We start from the raw sequence: 20,155 nt of genomic DNA, 5'->3' as shown, positions 1-20,155 counted from the left end.
AGTCTGTTCTCAAAGATGTGGTGCATGATTGTTTTAAGCCTTGACTGTTTGATGATATGCAGGATTCTAGTTTTCCATAGGAATTTCAGGTCTTCTAATTTATTTTACTTATTTAAAATTTTTTTAATGTTTATTTATTTTTGAGAGCAAGAGAGACAGAGCACGAGTGGGGGAGGGGCAGAGAGAGAGGGAGACAGAATCTTAAGCAGGCTTCAGACTCTGAGCTGTCAGCACAGAGCCCAACGTGGGGCTCAAACCCCTGTGCCATGAGATCATGACCTGAGCTGAAGTCCTATGCTTAACCGACTGAGCCACCCAGATACCCCCAGGTCTTCTATTTTAAATACTGAAAAGACGTGTTTTTTTCCTTCATCTACAATGGGGATCTTCCAGCTTTGCTTATAAAAATGTTAAATAAATTTATTATTGGTATCCAAGACTTAATTAAGAAATGGGTATTTTTTACAATGTAATTTTGTATGAGGTTTTGCTTCCAAATACAGTTGCTTAATTTCTATCTCTAACCACAATGAGACACCACCTCACACCTGTCAGAATGGCTAAAATTAACAACTCAGGAAACAACAGATGTTGGCGAGGATGCGGAGGAAGGGGAACACTTTTGCATTGTTGGTGGGAATGCAAATTGGTATAGCCACTCTGGAAAATAGTATGGAGGTTCCTCAAAAAATTAAAAATAGAACTACCCTACAACCCAGCAATTGCACTGTTAGGTATTTATCCAAAAGGATACAAAAATGCTGATTCAAAGGGACACATGCACGGCAATGTTTATAGCAGCGTTATCACCAATAGCCATATTATGGAAAGAGCCTAAATATCCATCGACTAATGAATGGATAAAGAAGATGTGGTATATATATATGTATAGAATGGAATATTACTTGGTGACCAAAAAGAATGAAATCTTGCCATTTGCAACAACGTGAGTGGGACTAGAGTGTATTATGCCAAGTGAAATAAGTCAGAGAAAGACAAATATATGATTTCACTCACTGTGAAATTTAGAAACAAAACAGATGAACATAGGGGAAGGGAAGGAAAAATAAAATAAGATAAAAACAGAGGTGGAGAGAGAGGCAAAACATAAGAGCTTCTTAAATACAGAGAACACACTGAGGGTTACTGGAAGGGAGGTGGTTGGGGGGAAGGGGCAAATGGGCGATGGGCATTAAGGAGGGCACTTGTTGGGATGAGCACTGGGTGTTATATGTAAGTGATGAATCACTAAATTCTACTCCTAAAACCAATACTACACTGTATGTTAACTAACTTGAATTTAATTAAACTTTTTTTTTAAAAAAATCCCTTCTTTTCAATGACCCCATTCTTTAAGCCATTTATATAACAAATATTTATTGAGCACTTACTTTGTGTATTGTTCTGGGTGCTGGAGAAAAGACACATTTTTTGCTTTCATGGAATTTACTTTTTAGTATTAGAAGCATGAAATTAACATATAAACAAAAAAAGTCAGGCCCTGTAAGTGTTTTGAGGAAATATAAAGTGGGATGAAGGGATAGAGTGAGAGAGGGTGGGGATGGGGTAGTCAAGAAAGGCCTCTTGATAGGTGACTTTGGGTAAGACCTGTTTGAGAGGCCTACTGAATTAGGGGAGACTGTATGGGACAGGTAAGAGAGGTTACAAAGGGCCAATATGTAATTATTTGAATTTGGTCCCCCTGAGATAACCAGTGTTTTATATTTCAGAGTGGTTCTGTGCCCTCTCAACATTAATAATGTCTATTCTCAGCCTAAATAGACTAATGCTTTACTGACTTAATTATGATTATTTTGCCTTTCTTAATACAGATTGCTGGCTACAAAGTGATATAAATAATTATTATATATGAATATTTACACATATATATAATATATATATTGCATTGTTTCCATAGTAAAACTTGGTAAGTTTCAATCTCTGTGGCTCTTCCTTCTTCCTGCCCTTTCTCTCTCCCTTCCTACCTCCTTCCTTTGTTCCTTTTTATCTTTAGTTGAAAATTCCATAGTGGCTGATAATGTTGGTCTTGGTTCATTGACTTGACTTATGAGGGTGTACCAATAGTACTGGGAATAAATCGTGTTACTATGAAATACTTCCTTTTGTTTTGGGCTGTGATGTCCCAGGACTGTGTTTTCACAGTTTGTCTAATGAGTGGCTTGTGTTTTTCCAATTTTAGGTTACTACACTTGTAAATTGTCCCCAGAATCCTTCTAACAGGAAAAAAGGACGTTCAAAAAGAGCCAGAGTCCTTCTAGCTTCTGTGGAGGAAGCGACTTGGAATTTATTAGACAAGGGAGAGAAGATTGCCCAGGAAGCCACAGTTTTAAAGGAAGAGCTTACTACTGTACTTGAGGAAGTACGCAAAGAAAGTGAGTACTCTAGTCCTGGTCAGGAGCAAACTGTATATCCTTAGGGTGTTAGTTACGGAATTAGATTTGTGAGCATTTTGTTTTGTTGATTTGAGTTTATTAGTCTATCTGTAGAGCTCTGAGGAGCTGGCTGTGGGAAGCTGAGTGGCTTATTAGTCAGCTCTAAGACTCAGAGTACTACTTACTTCTGGTTCTTCCCTTGAATTGTTGAGTCCCTGCAGGCAAGTTCTTCCCCTCACATGCCATAGTTTATCCATAGTAAGCAAAGAGAAGTGTATCCTTTTTTGTCATAGAATATAACGACATATGACTAATGAAGCTGAAGATGTGTTTGTCCATACATAAATTAATTATAAAGTTCCTTGTTAATAGTTAGAGGTATTAAGTTACAGACCTGACTACTCAGAAGTACATTTTTTATTTTTTCATTTTCTAGAGGTTTAGATTTTCTAAACTTAAAAAGAAATGCTTTGCATAAACTATGCATAACTCATGTTGCTGCTATATGAATATTATAAAATGAAAGTGTACATGTCATGTTTTGATGTATTTACTTACATATGATAATACAACAATTTCATAATGAATGTAAGTCTCATTTGCAGACTCTTTTTAAAAGAACTGCCTTATTTATATATCAGCTTGCTGCAAGAAACTATCTTGAGAGGATAAGAAAACTTAAATATTCATGTTCAGTTTTATAAAAGAGACTTGGGGTGTTCATATATTTCCCTTCCCAACATAACTTTATGAAAATCAGAAAATGTTAGTTAATTAAATAATTAAAATGAATATACTAGCTATAATAAACCTTAGGTCAAATACAGGAGACTTATTTTTTATTTGTTATATACTTTATATATGACTTATATTTTACAGAGTCTCTTCAGAAAATATGAAGAAAATATAATGCCAAAGATAATTTCAAATGAATTCATCACTCCTCCCTACCCCCTACCACTTTAGACCCTATCTTGTCTTGTCTGCTCTGGTACCATTATCCACATAGTCACCAAGTCAGTTTAGACTCTTTGTTCTCATTTCACTCTCTTCCAATTAGTCTCTAAATTTGACAAATTCTTTCTCCTTTTGTCTCTCAGATCTTTCCCTCTTTTTCATTACTGATGTTGCCTCCTGAATTCAGGATTATTGCATTAGCCTTACTGTATACTAAAGCCAAATACATCTTTTAAAAAGGAAAATACAGTTATATTACTTCCCTGCTTAATTTAAATCCTTTTTAAGCTTTTGAAGGATTAGGGGTATTATCTTTCTGGATAAGGTTCAGGCTTATAAATCTAGCTCACTCAGCATTGCATTATTTGGCTTCTATCATTCTCTCCCTTTTCATTTCCTGATTCTGGCCCCCTCTCCAGCTTCCAAGTAAGAATTTGAAGTATTTTGAATGGTCCGTGTTGCCTTATGCCTCTGTACCTCTGTTATCAGCTATTCCCTTCACTTGGATTACGCCTCTTGTTCAGCCAATTCTTATTGCACCAAACTCAACCCAGGTCTTTTCTAGGAAGTGTGTACTGACCTTGTGATGCTCATTTAGATATCCCTCTTCTGTGTCTCCACAGACTCTGAGCATCTGCCTTTAATAGGATTTACTACCCCAATACACCAAACATTGATTTACTTGTTCAATAAATCTAGACTTTTAATTCGTGAAGGTGGCAAATACCAGGTCTTATGTGATGAGAAGTACCTGACACATAACAACCACCTGATGTTTGTTAAATAGATAAAACAATTGAAGCATCATTTTGTCATTTTGTATTATAAAATTTTATAATGATTTTATCTTTGTTTTTATGACAAATTATCTCTCATGGTTATGGTTTTTTTAAAGTTTATTTATTTTGAGAGAAAGAAGGAGAGTATGTGCATGTACACAAGCAAGCAGGAGAAGGGCAGAGAGAGAGGAAGAGAGAGAGAATCCCAAGCAGGCTCCGTGCAGAGCCCAATGCTGGGCTCGATCTCTCGACTGCAAGAGTCAGATGCCTAACTGACTGAGCCGTCCAGGTGTTCCTCATAGATATGGTTTCTTTCCTGAGTGTTTTTGTAAGGAATATGGACGATATTCTGGTATTGTTTTTCTCAGATAATGAGATCTATTTGACAACATAGTTTTTGTAAACCACCTCATAATACTATGTAAGACACTGGTCATTCTCAGCAGGAAAAAATAAAAGCATTAATTGGCATGAAATGGCATATATATTTTTTTAAAAAAGTAAGTTCCCAGTTTTTGACTCAAAAAGCAAATTATTTTAAAGAGAAGGTCTCAAAGAGAAAGTATGTGTGGCTTCTAGGATTATGCAGTATATCCTTCCCTGTGTTCTATTATAATGTGTGAAATCATATTATCATGTGATAGATGTGGCATATGCTGTGTACACAACAAATGCATTTGGTTAAAGATCACCAAGCGCTTTATACTCTGATTTTTTTTGACAAACTGCCAAATTGAACTACTGCCATTTGAGTGTGGGAGGAAAGCAGTGAAATGGCAAATGGTTCTGGAATTTGGGGAATGGCCAATGCTTATCCTATGGATTGCAGAGATAGTAACAGTGAGAGCACTGTTCCGAAAAATTTGGAAGGAATTTTAGCTCACTGGTGAAGTTGAAGTATCAGGAGAATGAATTCTGATTCAAGCGCCTCTTTGATACTAGAAACATATTTTAGTTTCCTGTTTTTTTTTTTTTAAAGGGCTTCGTCCGGTGGCATAATGTAAAGGACTAATGAAGAGCAAATATTGTTTAAATATTTGAGAAAGTGAAAAAATATTAGATGTAGGGGGTATTTTTATTTATGTATTTATTGACTTATTTTCAAAAAGAATTTTGAGACTAATCTAGAAAATTTCTTCTATTAAAGACAGTGTAATTTACGTAGCATTACAACAGAATTCTGTTTTATTCTGTTTAACTGACTTTAGTGGCTTTAGTTAGAGATGTGAAGTGATAAATAATGTAGACATTTGATTACCTAACGAACTGGCCTGTGGAAGATGGGACCTGGATAGTAGTAGGGGAGGATGGTGAAAGGAAATGTCATATGTGAGTAGAACTGTAGAGATCCAGCAAAGGTGGCCCACATAGTGATTATTTTTTACTCATAATCTTACAGTTTGGCCCTATACTTACATCCATACGATGGCCAAGTATTAAACCCAGTATTTTTTAAAAACAGTTTTAGAATATCACATAACAATTAGCTAGGAATTATCTAAAAATTGTTCATAATGTTTGGATTACACATGTTTTGCCTATAGCATATATGCTACCTTCATATAGCCTCTACTTCTAAGTCACACATTTGGTTACATTTAAAGTTTTTTAAATGTTGAGAATAAGATCAGTACAGAAAAGTGCATACATTATCATGAACAATTCAATACAGTTTCACAATATAAACACACTAATGTAATCTCTACCCAGATCAAGAAATAGAAACTTACCAGAATCCTGGAATCACCCCTTGTGCCTATTAGTTACCACTTCTTCACCTCAAAGGTAACCATTATCCTGGTTATTACATAGGTTAGTTTTTTGCTTCTTTTTGAACTTTACATAAGTGGGATCATATAGTATGTTATCTTTTGAGTCTGCTTTCTTTTTGTTCAATGTTATGTTTGTGAGATCTCATCATATAGTAGTCCATTCATTTCATTGATGAATAGATTATAGTTTATCCATGTTACATAGATAGACAACTGAATTTTTTCAGTTTTTGGCCTTAATGAACATTGTTGCTATGTACATATTTGTGTATTACTTTTGGTGCATTAATATAGATATTCCTGCTGGGTTATACTTAAGATGAAATTGCTGGGTCATAAGGTGTATACTCAGCTTTAATAGATTTTATCAGTTTTCCAAAGTGGATTTTCTAATTGGCACTCTTATCAGTAATGTAAGAATTCCAGTTGCTCTACATTCGTATTAACTTGGTGTTAGCAAGTGTCAGTGTTTTTGATTCAAGTATATGTAGTGGTTTTTCATTGTAGTTTTAATTTGTATTTCTCTGATGAGCATTGTGTGCTCTAGATATGAGACTTTTGTTAGTTGTGGATGTTAAAAACATCTTATTGCTTTCAATATATCAGCATTTTTGATACTCAGAAGTAATTTTGATAAATTCCAATTAATTATTTTATACCTTTATGGATAAAATTTTTTCTGTTCTGTTAAAAAATTTTGTTTACTGCAAGTCAAGAAGATATTCTCATATGTAGTACAGGCTTTATTGTTTTACCATTATGAATGATGTGATCTAGGAGTCATGATTCATTTTTTTTTCATATGGGAATTCAATTGATCGAGTATTATATGGATGCCTATGGAAGTTTGTTTCAGTATAGTTATTGAAAAAAATTACTCTTTCCCAATTGAATTATTTTTGCACCTTTGTTGAAAATCAGTTGACCATATCTGTGTGAATCTATTTAGGAACTCTGTCCTGTTTCATTGATTTGTGTATCTATCCTTACACCAATAACACATCGTCTTGATTACTGTACCTCAGAGTAAGTATTAAAAATTATCTTGATTTTGTAATTCTAGTGAAAATATAAAGAGACATTCAACTTCATTAGTGATCAGATATGCAAATGAGGTATATTTTATGCAATTCAATTGGCAGAAATTAAAGGTTTTTTAAAAAGACTTTGAGGGGCGCCTGGGTGGTGCAGTCGGTTAAGCGTCCGACTTCAGCCAGGTCATGATCTTGCGGTCCGTGAGTTCGAGCCCCGCGTCAGGCTCTGGGCTGATGGCTCAGAGCCTGGAGCCTGTTTCCGATTCTGTGTCTCCCTCTCTCTCTGCCCCTCCCCCGTTCATGCTCTGTCTCTCTCTGTCCCAAAAATAAATAAACGTTGAAAAAAAAATTAAAAAAAAAAAGACTTTGAAGTAACAGAATCTTTTATTGCTTGGTGGAGTGTATATTGGTACAACCACTTTGAAAAACAGTTTAGACATGTCACTTTTGTTAAATGCCAAAGTTGTCTCTATCTCTCTCTTTCTCTCTCTCTCAATATATATATATTGATTTGGTGTTGTTGGTGTATAGAAATGCAATTGACTTTTTTAGATTGGTACTTGTTCAGGTATTATCTCTGAAATGAAACATTAAGATCATTGTTTTTAAATAGTTTTTTAAAATGTTTTTGTAAATTTATTTTTGAGACAGAGAGAGACAGAGCGTGAGCAGGGGAGGGGCAGAGAGAGAGAGAGGCAGACACAGAATCTGAAGCAGGCTCCAGGCTCTGAGCTGACAGCTCGGCACAGAGCCTGACACGGGGTTCGAACTCACAGACTGTGAGATCATGACCTGAGCTGAAGTCGGACACTTAACTGACTGAGCCACCCAGGTGGCCCAAGATCGTTATTTATTATTATTATTATTTTTTAATATACGAAATTTATTGTCAAATTGGTTTCCATACAATACCCAGTGCTCATCGCAAAAGATGCCCTCTTCAATGTCCATCACCTACCCTAACCTCCCTCCCACCCCCCATCAACCCTCAGTTTGTTCTCAGTTTTTAACAGCGTCTTATGCTTTGGCTCTCTCCCACTCTAACCTCTTTTTTTTTTCCTTCCCCTCCCCCATGGGTTTCTGTTAAGTTTCTCAGGATCCACATAAGAGTGAAACCATGTGGTATCTGTCTTTCTCTGTATGGCTTATTTCACTTAGCATCACACTCTCCAGTTCCATCCACGTTGCTACAAAGGGCCATATTTCATTCTTTCTCATTGCCACGTAGTACTCCATTGTGTATATAAACCACAATTTCTTTATCCATTCATCAGTTGATGGACATTTAGACTTTTCCATAATTTGGCTATTGTTGAAAGTGCTGCTATAAACATTGGGGTACAAGTGCCCCTATGCATCAGTACTCCTGTATCCCTTGGGTAAATTCCTAGCAGTGCTACTGCTGGGTCATAGGGTAGGTCTATTTTTAGTTTTTTGAGGAACCTCCACACTGTTTTCCAGAGTGGCTGCACCAGTTTGCATTCCCACCAACAGTGCAAGAGGGTTCCCATTTCTCCACATCCTCTCCAGCATCTATAGTCTCCTGATTTGTTCATTTTGGCCACTCTGACTGGCGTGAGGTGATATCTGAGTGTGGTTTTGATTTGTATTTCCCTGATGAGGAGCGATGTCGAGCATCTTTTCATGTGCCTGTTGGCCATCTGGATGTCTTCTTTAGAGAAGTGTCTATTCATGTTTTCTGCCCATTTCTTCACTGGATTATTTGTTTTTCGGGTGTGGAGTTTGGTGAGCTCTTTATAGATTTTGGATACTAGCCCTTTGTCTGATATGTCATTTGCAAATATCTTTTCCCATTCCGTTGGTTGCCTTTTAGTTTTGTTGATTGTTTCCTTTGCAGTGCAGAAGCTTTTTATCTTCATGAGGGCCCAATAGTTCATTTTTGCTTTTAATTCCCTTGTCTTTGGGGATGTGTCAAGTAGGAAATTGCTGTGGCTGAGGTCAGAGAGGTCTTTTCCTGCTTTCTCCTCTAGGGTTTTGAGGGTTTCCTGTCTCACATTCAGGTCCTTTATCCATTTTGAGTTTATTTTTGTGAATGGTGTAAGAAAGTGGTCTAGTTTCATTTTTCTGCATGTTGCTGTCCAGTTCTCCCAGCACCATTTGTTAAAGAGACTATCTTTTTTCCATTGGGTATTGTTTCCTGCTTTGTCAAAGATGAGTTGGCCATACTTTCGTGGGTCTAGTTCTGGGATTTCTATTCTATTCTATTCCATTGGTCTATGTGTCTGTTTTTGTGCCAATACCATGCTGTCTTGATGATTACAGCTTTGTAGTAGAGGCTAAAGTCTGAGATTGTGATGCCTCCTGCTTTGGTCTTCTTCAAAACTACTTTGGCTATTCAGGGCCTTTTGTGGTTCCATATGAATTTTAGGATTGCTTGTTCTAGCTTCGAGAAGAATGCTGGTGAAATTTTGATTGGGATTGCATTGAATGTGTAGATAGCTTTGGGTAGTATTGACATTTTAACAATATTTATTCTTCCAACCCATGAGCACGGAATATTTTTCCATTTCTTTATATCTTCTTCAATTTCCTTCATAAGCTTTCTATAGTTTTCAGCATACAGATCTTGTACATCTTTGGTTAGATTTATTCCTGGGTATTTTATGCTTTTTGGTGCAATTGTGAATGGGATCAGTTTCTTTATTTATCTTTCTGTTGCTTCATTATTAGTGTATAAGAATGCAACTGATTTCTGTACATTGATTTTGTATCCTGCAACTTTGCTGAATTCCTGTATCAGTTCTAGCAGACTTTTGGTGGAGTCTATCGGATTTTCCATGTATAATATCATGTCATCTGCAAAAAGTGAAAGCTTGACTTCATCTTTGCCAATTTTGATGCCTTTGATTTCCTTTTGTTGTCTGATTGCTGATGCTAGCACTTCCAACACTATGTTAAACAATAGCGGTGAGAGTGGACATCCCTGTTGTGTTCCTGATCTCAGGGGGAAAGCTCTCAGTTTTTCCGCATTGAGGATGATATTAGCTGGGGGCTTTTCATAAATGGCTTTTATGATGTTGAAGTATGTTCGCTCTATCCCGACTTTCTCGAGGGTTTTTATTAAGAAAGGATGCTGAATTTTGTCAAATGCTTTTTCTGCATCGATTGACAGGATCATATGGTTCTTCTCTTTTTTTTTTGTTAATGTGATGTATCACATTGATTGATTTGCGAATGTTGAACCAGCCCTGCATCCCAGGAATGAATCCCACTTGATCATGGTGAACAATTCTTTTTATAAGCTGTTGAATTCGATTTGCTAGTATCTTATTGAGAATTTTTGCATCCATATTCATCAGGGATATTGGCCTGTAGTTCTCTTTTTTTACTGGGTCTCCGTCTGGTTTAGGAATCAAAGTAATGCAGGCTTCATAGAATGAGTCTGGAAGTTTTCCTTCCCTTTCTATTTTTTGGAATAGCTTGAGAAAGATAGGTATTATCTCTGCTTTAAATGTCTGGTAGAATTCCCCAGGTAAGCCATCTGGTCCTGGACACTTATTTGTTGGGAGATTTTTGATAACTGATTCAAAAACTTCACTGGTTATGGGTCTGTTCAAGCTTTCTATTTCCCCCTGATTGAGTTTCGGAAGTGTGTGGGTGTTTAGGAATTTGTCCATTTCTTCCAGGTTGTCCAGTTTGTTGGCATATAGTTTTTCATAGTATTCCTTGATAATTGCTTGTATTTCTGAGGGATTGGTTGTAATAATTCCATTTTCATTCATGATTTTATCTATTTGGGTCATCTCCCTTTTCTTTTTGAGAAGCCTGGCTGGAGGTTTATCAGTTTTGTTTATTTTTTCAAAAAACCAACTCTTGGTTTCATTGATCTGCTCTACAGTTTTTTCAGATTCTGTATTGTTCATTTCTGCTCTGCTCTTTATTATTTCTCTTCTTCTGCTGGCTTTGGGGTGTCTTTGCTGTTCTGCATCTATTTCCTTTAGGTGTGCTGTTAGATTTTGTATTTGGGATTTTTCTTGTTTCTTGAGATAGGCCTGGGATTGCAATGTATTTTCCTCTCAGGACTGCCTTTGTTGCGTCCCAAAGCGTTTGGATTGTTGTATTTTCATTTTCATTTGTTTCCATATATTTTTTAATTTCTTCTCTAATTGCCTGGTTGACCCATTCATTCGTTAGTAGGGTGTTCTTTAACCTCCATGCTTTTGGAGGTTTTCCAGACTTTTTCCTGTGGTTGATTTCAAGCTTCATAGCATTGTGGTCGGAAAGTATGCATGGTATGACCAAGATCGTTATTTTTAAAAAGAAGGAAACATTTGACACATGGAAACACACATGGCCTGTTTCATTGGGATCCCTTATGATAGTAAGACTATGGTACTTTATTTGGCTTATATGGGAAACTAATTTTACAAAAGTAATGATACAGTATGCAACATTTGCTGTTCATACATGAAATAGCAAAAAACAGGAATTATAATGGGTGTGTGTGTGTGTGTATATATATATTGGTATGTATATATATATATATATTTTTTTTTTTCTTTCTATTCATAAACATTTCAGTTTGCTGTTTGGAAAAGAAGATAACTAATTATTTGGGTTTAGGAAATGTCTTAAATATTTGTCAGTTAAATTTAAAGTTGTAAAGGAAACTTGAAATTTTTTTTTTTCAACGTTTATTTATTTTTGGGACAGAGAGAGACAGAGCATGAACGGGGGAGGGGCAGAGAGAGAGGGAGACACAGAATAATCGGAAACAGGCTCCAGGCTCTGAGCCATCAGCCCAGAGCCTGACGCGGGGCTCGAACTCACGGACCGCGAGATCGTGACCTGGCTGAAGTTGGACGCCCAACCGACTGCGCCACCCAGGCGCCCCTTGAAATTTATTTTAAATGTAACTTAGTGGTATTGTGAGATCCCTACAGAGGGCAGGCTTCTCAGTTATCCTGGCTTTAGACTTGCCTTCAGCTGGTAAAAAAAATCAGGTAGAATTGTATATTTGAATTACAACTGGAAAAAAAAAGACAATCTTTTGTGTTTTCATCAATGCTTTGATTAATAAAAAGGAATAGGACAAAAATCATGTGGAATATTAACTAAATCTGGTTCAGAGTTTGTCGTAATCTGAAATAAAATATGGGCATGGGGCAGCTGGGTGGCTCAGTTGGTTGAGCGTCTGACTCTTGATTTCAGCTCAGATCATGGTCCCAGTGGATCGTGGGATTGAGCCCCATGTTGGACTCCGTGCTGAGAATGGAGCCTGCTTAAGATTCTTTCTCTCTCTCACTTTACCCCTGACCCTGTTTGCACTCTTTTCGCTCTCTCTAAAGAAATATGGGCTTACTATGAGAGAGAAGGGTTGTAGAAAGAAAGTGAATACTCAGTATTTCATTGAGGAATCATTAAGAGGGAGAAGAGATGATTACAAAAGAAACCATATTTAGGCTTTTTAGACTCTTATGCCCTTTTTCTGTTCATTTGTAAACATTTGTTAAGTGTCTGGTATTTTACCTATTTTGGTTAAATATTTGGAATCTGTATTTGGTTTTATTTTGGGCCCTGGGACTATAGAGATATATAAGATGTGCCCTAGGTATTAACAGCCTACTGGGGTAAATAGAACATAAACAGTTCTATTTACGTAATAAATAGATTTATGTAATAATAAATTATGTAATAATGTAACAAACATTATTACAATAAACAGTTGTAATAATGTCTGATAAATGCTATTGTAATAATATGTCTCAGAGGCTGTGGAAGCACATATGAAGGAGCAATAAAATAGTGTTTCTAAACTTCCATTTTCCTTTATTTTACCATTAAGTAGGGAAAGAGGAGTCTCTCCCATATGAGTACAGGTGAATATGTATATAATTTATAGGAAGATGTGCTATATGTGTGGCCTGTCTTTTCTCACAGAGTTGCATTTATTTATGTTTTATTTTAAAAATTTAAATATTTATTGAAGCTATTGAAACCTTTGTATAGGTTGGGCTCTGTTCTAAGGGCTAGGCTCTCAGAAGTGAACTATATAGACAAGGCTTTCCCTTTTAGTGGGAGGACAGGTAGTAAACAAGTAAACAGACTTAATTCTTAAAGGATATGAGATTCTTTTTCCTTTGAAAATTTAAACATAATGGTTTTCTCATGAAAACACTGCTTTATCTTAATACTTATACATTTTTAGATTCCTGCTTGAAATATTGTTGACCTTGAACAATGCAGGAATTAGGGATGCTGACCCCCATGCAGTCAAAAACCTATGTATAACTTTGACTCCCCCAGCACTTAACTACTAATAGCTTACTGTTGACCAGAAGCCTTACTGATAACATAAACAGTTGATTGACACATATTTTATATGTTATATGTATCATATAGTATATTCTTACAATAAAGTAAACTAGAGAAAGGAAAGTGTTATTAAGAATATTGTAAGGAAGAGAAAATACCTTAAAGTACTCTACTGTATTTATAAAAAAGCCACATATAAGTGGACCCATGCAGCTCAAACCTTCGTTGTTCAAAGGCCAATTGTAAAATAAATAAAAATGTATATGTATAAAGGGATAATTAATTTGAGATTTCAACAGTGTTCAAAGAAAGATTAAAGTTCAACATTTTTGTATACTGCTCAGACAGGCTACGATGCCTACACAGGTGTAGCATAGCACTAATCTATATACTTTGGTATGAATTATCTGGAATGTACAATTTAACACCAATAGCCTTGGCAGTTATTACTACCAGAGCCAGCAACTGGAAACATGTACTGTAGGCTTCATGTTGATATATGTCAAGTGGAAAAGGGCTTGCAAATTTGTTGGAATCCTGCCTCTGCTAAAATACTTTCACATCTATTTTTAATTGTAGGCCTCCACCAAGGCTACTATGAGCCAATTGGAGGCCTAGGAAGATTAATGAGGAGATTTTTGAATGCATTAGAGCCCTCTAACTATAGCTTTCCTTCCCAAATATGGTGCTATGGCATTTTATACTAAAAGAAATGCTATGCTATCTAGCCTACTAATGCAGGAGCCTCCCAACTGTATGTTTGTAAAATTTAGGCCAGCAGCAGCTGATAACTTGCCCCAGTTTGCATGGCTCATGAGTATTTCTAGCAGGATAGGTGATATGGCTAGTGGCTAGGGAGGGACTGTCCCCTCCCTGGTGAGAAGTAAATGTTTGTATTGAAAAATGCACGTTTGTTATGTGCATAATATATGTATTCAGGCATTTAAAAATTTTATCCCTATTTGTACATTTCTGTAGTTTTTAATTTTAATGATTTGCAACACCCTAGGTTTATAGACTTTTTCCCAGTAGGAATTAGAAACCAAGACTTAGTATCATCCATATTAGTCAGAGAAAACGATTACTTCTAGAAACGATTATTCCTAGAAAATGGTATCCTGGAAGTGTAATTAATCTTTCTATCAGTATACTTGGGTACTTACTTAAACAACAAATGCCATTATAGAATTTCCAATATTGAACCTTTAAAATGTTACCTGTTGCCTCCCTGATTATTCACTGCATTTTTATTTTTGTAGAGGGAAAAAAAACGTGTCCTACAGAAAATAGAGATTTAAAAAATTTGCTGGTGTCATTTTGGGTCATCTGTGTTGAAAGATCTTATCTTTTGAAGCTCAGCTGTATTGAAACTTTATTTATAAAAGAAAATAGCAGTTCATTTTTAGCTAACTGTCCCTAAGGAACAGGTCAGCTTTATCTACTGTGCTCAACAACATTGCAGTTAGGACTTAGATAAAATGTTTGGTATTTACCACCAATTACTCACAGCCTATATATGGTTTCAAAGGCAACAGCTGTTGCCTCATTATTTCCATCTATTGCTATGTTGATGTTGTGTATATTTAACTGTTATTATATCTCAAGAGTGTTCTTAGATAAGCATAAAGTCACAAATACAATAATCTTTCTACCAAATACATTGTGTTTGAGGAGATGCAGTTCATTCTTCATTTGAAAGGGGATGATGAACTCTTGTTCTAACACATTTTAACATGCATGCATGGTGTCTTGTAGCTGGCAGAATGTTTATGGAAACACTTCCATTGAAGACTGATGAGCTAATTAGCTACATTGCTTGTAAACTACTAATTGCTGGAACACACTCAACATGGCATCCCTTAGTGTTCACTTGAAATATCTGCAGCAGGCTTTTCTTATAGTGCGTTTGATATTCTCAGCAAACTCCATCTTGAAGTGTTGTGTGGGCATTTGCGAAGTACTTGATGTGTATATGCAGCCATCTCATTTTCAGTCACCTGATAAGTTGGACCTATGACATATAGACAGGCTGATTTGAGAAAAGAATTACAATGTCCATTTTGAAACCAAGAGGTATTCTGTAAGCCGCATACCATCTACTCTGATGTATACTTCAGAGGTAGGAGTAAAGATTTAATGCATATTAACAGATTGATTTGTAAATGAGGAGACCTAAAGCTAAAATATGAACTGAAATCTCAGCTGGTAGAGAGTCTGAAATCAAAGGTGCGATTCATAGATTAGCCATGGCTTTGTTTTCTTTCATGACTGGAGAGATGGCACTACTCTGTAATCATTTAATAAATGTGTGCAAAGGTAACAGAGTAGGTGATCTGAAGTTTATCCTTATAGATGGTAAGTCTGAATATTTTTATTTTGTGGAATATTTTAGTGTTAAAGAGTGAATTAAGCTGTTGGCAATTTCTCAGTGTCAGAAACAACAATTTTTAGAATTTCTGTCCTTGACTCTTTCTTCTTGTCTCCTTTTTCAGTTTCAAAGGAAGTGGTATTCTTTTTCGCTCTGTAAAAATTTCTAATCTTTACCTGGATCCTAGTATACTTCTTCTCTTCTTTTGAGAGACATTTCTTCTATAATTATCTTTTCTTTTTCTAACATGTTCATTCATATGCCTTTTCACTGGTTCTTTCATCACACATATTAGCTTGTTCATCCTTGACGATTGGCAAATAGTCAATAAAAATTCCATTTCCTGATGGACCTAGGGGGTGTTATGCTAAGTGAAAAAAGTCACTGAGAAAGACAAATGCTATATGATTTTGTTCATATGTGGAATCTAAAAAAAAACAACAAATGAGTAAACTAACAAAAGGAGAATTAGATCTGTAAATACAGAGAACAAACTGATGATTGCCAGAGGGATGGGGGTGGGGGATGAGCAAAATGGGTGAAGGAGAGTGGGAGAGACAGACTTCTAGATATGGAATGAATAAGTCATGGGAGGGGTGCCTGGATGGCTCTGTCAATTAAGCATCTGACTTAGGCTCAGGTCATGATGTCACAGTTCGTGGGTTTGAGTCCTGCATTGGGTTGTGCTGACAGCTCCGAGCCTGGAGCCTCCTTCAGATTCTGTGTTTCCCTCTCTCTCTCTGCCCCTCCCCTGTTCACACTCTGTCTCTCTCTCTCTGTCTCTCTCTGTCTCTCAAAAATGAATAAACATTAAAAAAATTAAAAATATAAATCACGGGAATAAAAGGCACAGCCTAGGGAATACAGTCAATGGTATTGTAATAACATTGTATGGTGACAGATATGGTAAGCTACATTTGTGGTGTACATTTGTGGTGAGCATAGTGTAACATATGTTAAATCACTATGTTGTACACCTTAGACTAATGTAACATAGTGTATCAGCCATACTCAAAAAAATTCAATTTCCTTTGGCATACTCTTTTTTAAAAAAATTCATTTATTATTTTTGAGAGAGAGAGAGTGAGAGAGAGAGAGAGAGAGAGTGTGTGTGTGTACTCATGCATGCACGTGAGAGAGGGAGGGACAGAGAGAGAGGGAGATAGAGAATTCCAGGTAGGTTCCCTGCTGTCAGTGCAGAGCCCAATGTGGGCTCAATCCCACAAACCATGAGATCATGACCTGAGCTGAAATAAAGGGTTGGATGCTTAACCGACTGAGCCACCCAGGTGCCCTATTCCATTCTCTTCTTAAACTTTGAATCCTGTTTCACCTTTTCTGTTCCTCTTCTTTGGTCTATTTGTTGTTTCCCCTTCATTTTTAGGATGTTGTACACTGAATTTTCTTACTACGTCTCCACACCCTTCTTCTCTTTCCTCCTTCACTTTCTCTTGTCTCCTATGATTTTTCTTAAGTCTAAGTCTCTGTCCTCTTTTTTTTCCTTTCCTTGGGCATCTTTTTCATTCTCAGGACTTTAATTATAACTACTTTGTTGACAACGTTTAGTTCTCATATTAAAGCTTTATTGCCAAAAGCCCTCTGTTTTTCAGTCATTTTTCTACATTAACACATAGGTAATCATGCCCAATGCACTCCCACAAATAATGGTCTTTCTTGGGAACGTTTGATGCTCAACATACTAGTTAAAATGCTACTTCCTTCTTCCCCAGTGAGAAGTGATATACACTGTAGTCAATACCACTGCTCTCACCATTTAATAGGTAGTTCCATTTAGCTATTTTGGTATTACCTTAAATTTATGTATAAACTGAACTCATCATCTTGCACAAGCCCTATACAAACTTTTGTATCTCTGGTATCATCTGACTTGAACTCTCAGCACATTTGAGACAGTTGATTATTTTCTCTTTCTAAAATACTCTGTTTCCTTGAATAATAGAGAACCACACAGTTCTCATTTTCCCTCTTTATCTCTTTGGCTACTTCCTCTCTAGCTCCTTTTTTGGTTCATCTTTTTCTAAATGGTCATATAATGTTGGAAATTCTCAAAGCTTGATCATTGTATAGAATGCATGGAAAGCAAAATGGGAAATCAATTTGTAATGGTAGATTTGTATAGACCGTGGAGGTCCTTGAATAGCAAGATAAAGATGCTGAAGCACCACAGGAAATTTTTGAGTCAAGACAGTGACAGGACTAGGTATGTGCTTCAGGAAGATTTATCTGGCATTATTATATAGAAGATAGAGAGGTTACATCTCCACAGTGCCTTTCTAATGATGATAAACAAACAACTGTAATAATATTAGTATTTATGTGTCTTAATGAGATAATGTACGTACAGCGTTGATCACAGTGGTGGGCACAGACATTAATCCTCACCATACCTCTGTGAAGTAGCTACTATTGTTATTTTTATTGTGTAGTTGAGGAGAGTTGAATTTAGAAAGAACATATGACTTGCCCGAGGTCACCAGTTAGTTGCCAGAGTTGGGACTCCTTTCATGATGCTATATTTAAGAAGTACTTGTTGACTGGTAATTATATATATCTATTTCTCTTTCTTTTTGCTGTCATTTAATATATGACAGTTGGTTATACGTTAGTCTAATCCCTCCAAGTATCTTTGGAATTGCTTGAGAATAATGCTCTATACAGCCTCAAACTGTGCTCCTTGGAAACTAGTGTTCCTGGAGATGCGAAGAGCTCTTCTGTGAGAAAAAGCAGTTAAATAAACTTCTAGAACTCTAGATTAAAATTTTTAAACAGGGTTCTCTACCAGAGGATTTCTCAGTCAGTGCATTTAAAATGCTAAGTTATATTGCAAATATCCAAGAAGGGAATTGGTTATAATCCATATTGATAGGTTGGGTTCCCTAGAAGTAGCACCTAAGATAAGGGTTCTTGTACAAATGATTTAATGAGGGAGTCCTGTGTGAAACCTATGAGGGGTTGATGGAATCAGGATAGGGTGGGGAAGCAGCTGAGCAAAATTGAGCTAAAGCTGTACTGAAGTATGGCAAATACTAGTCCAAGGTGGCTACTGACCACTTGAAATGTAGGTAGTGTGGCTGAGGATCTGAACTGTAAATTTTATTTATAGTTTAAAGCTTAAAGGAACAGATACTTTATCAGTTACTAGAAAACTTTGAAATATGGGTATGAATCTACTTTTTCAACTGTAAATTTGCTGAAATCTAAATATAGATCAAATATTTGTGATGAAAATTTAGCATTTGAATTGAGATTTAAGAGTAAAATACATAATGGATTTCAAAGACAGTATGAAAAAACATAATATCCCAATAATTTATATACTGATAGCATGTCAAAATGATATATTTTAAATATTTTGGTAAAACAATATAATTAAAAAATTCATTTTACCATTTATTTTTACATTTTTAATGTTTAAACATGTTTCTTACTATTAATACTTGAAAGACTGTACATTCTAAAATATTTTAAGTTGTGTATGTGGCTCACATTAATTTTCTGTTGCACAGTACTGATCTGAAATCTGTCTCTTCCTGATCGTACAGGGAACTCTGGAGAATGAATGTCTCCCTTTGAGGCAAGAGAGCCAACCTTTTGTGTTTCAGCATCAGTTAGTCCCTGATTGGTGGCCATTCTTCTCTTTACCCCCCCTCATGACTTCTAGGCACAATGCAGTTTTGAATATTTGGAAGATTCTTTCATAAACTTGCCCACAAATCTGCTATGTAATATGTTGGATTTGATTGAAGACCACCATATTGTTAAGTCTTAAAGGATGGAAGTCACCAAACTCCAGTGATCTTCCATTCCCTGGAATATCTCAGAACTCTTAAAAAGTCACTTCAGAAACTTATTAAAAACTGAAAAGAAGATAAAGCATTGACATGTGAAATGAAGAATGTTAGGTTATGAACTAAAGAAATCAGCTATTAGATAAGGAATTCTAATGGTAGGTATTTTGTTTTTGTTTTTTTTCTGGCTACTTAATATATTAGCCAAACTAAATACATACTGTACTCTGTGTCAAATATTTAGAATCACTTTAAAAAATAAGGTGTGATTTCTGACTTCAAAGAGCTTACAGTAGTGAGACTTAATTTTAGGAAAATAAATTAGAATACTTAGAAGAGATGAATAAGTTCAAGATGTTCTAGTACTTTAAACATGTAAGTGTTGAGAACACATAATATGGTAGAAGGGTCAGAATGAAGAGACTTAATAATTGTTTCAGGAGAAGTTGAACTTTGACTCAGATCTATAAAAACTTTAGAGAAAAATATGTATATCATAGAACATCAAATAATGTGGTAGAGTTTATGGTGAAAAACAACAATCTCTCCTCTTCTGCTCCTTGCTACCTTTAGTTCCACACCCCACAGAAAATCTTTATTTCCATTTCCACACCCTGGAGGAAGTCTTTTTGATTTTAGATCTCCTGATTTAACTTTAAGTTATATGCTTATAATTCTTTTCCTTTACTAGTCAACTTAAGATATTATCCATTTATTTCCTGTTATGAAATATGGAAATTTTGTTCATCTGTACTAGCTGTTTACCC

General features: G+C 35.9%; 1 protein-coding gene across 1 annotated transcript in view; it reads left to right on the top strand.

Annotated features, from left to right (window-relative positions):
- CTNNA3 (catenin alpha 3) overlaps positions 1-20,155 on the top strand; it is a 1,798,979-nt gene that overhangs the window by 123,191 nt on the left and 1,655,633 nt on the right. Inside the window, exon 4 of the mRNA XM_047826392.1 lies at positions 2,201-2,393. Within this exon, the coding sequence (XP_047682348.1) occupies positions 2,201-2,393 (193 nt within the window). The remainder of the gene's footprint in view (positions 1-2,200; positions 2,394-20,155) is intronic.

The sequence above is a fragment of the Prionailurus viverrinus genome, chromosome D2 (genome assembly GCF_022837055.1).
Source record: "Prionailurus viverrinus isolate Anna chromosome D2, UM_Priviv_1.0, whole genome shotgun sequence".
Taxonomy (NCBI): domain Eukaryota; kingdom Metazoa; phylum Chordata; class Mammalia; order Carnivora; family Felidae; genus Prionailurus; species Prionailurus viverrinus.
Note: the sequence above shows the minus strand (reverse complement) of the source record. Positions and strands in the feature narration are given on the sequence as shown.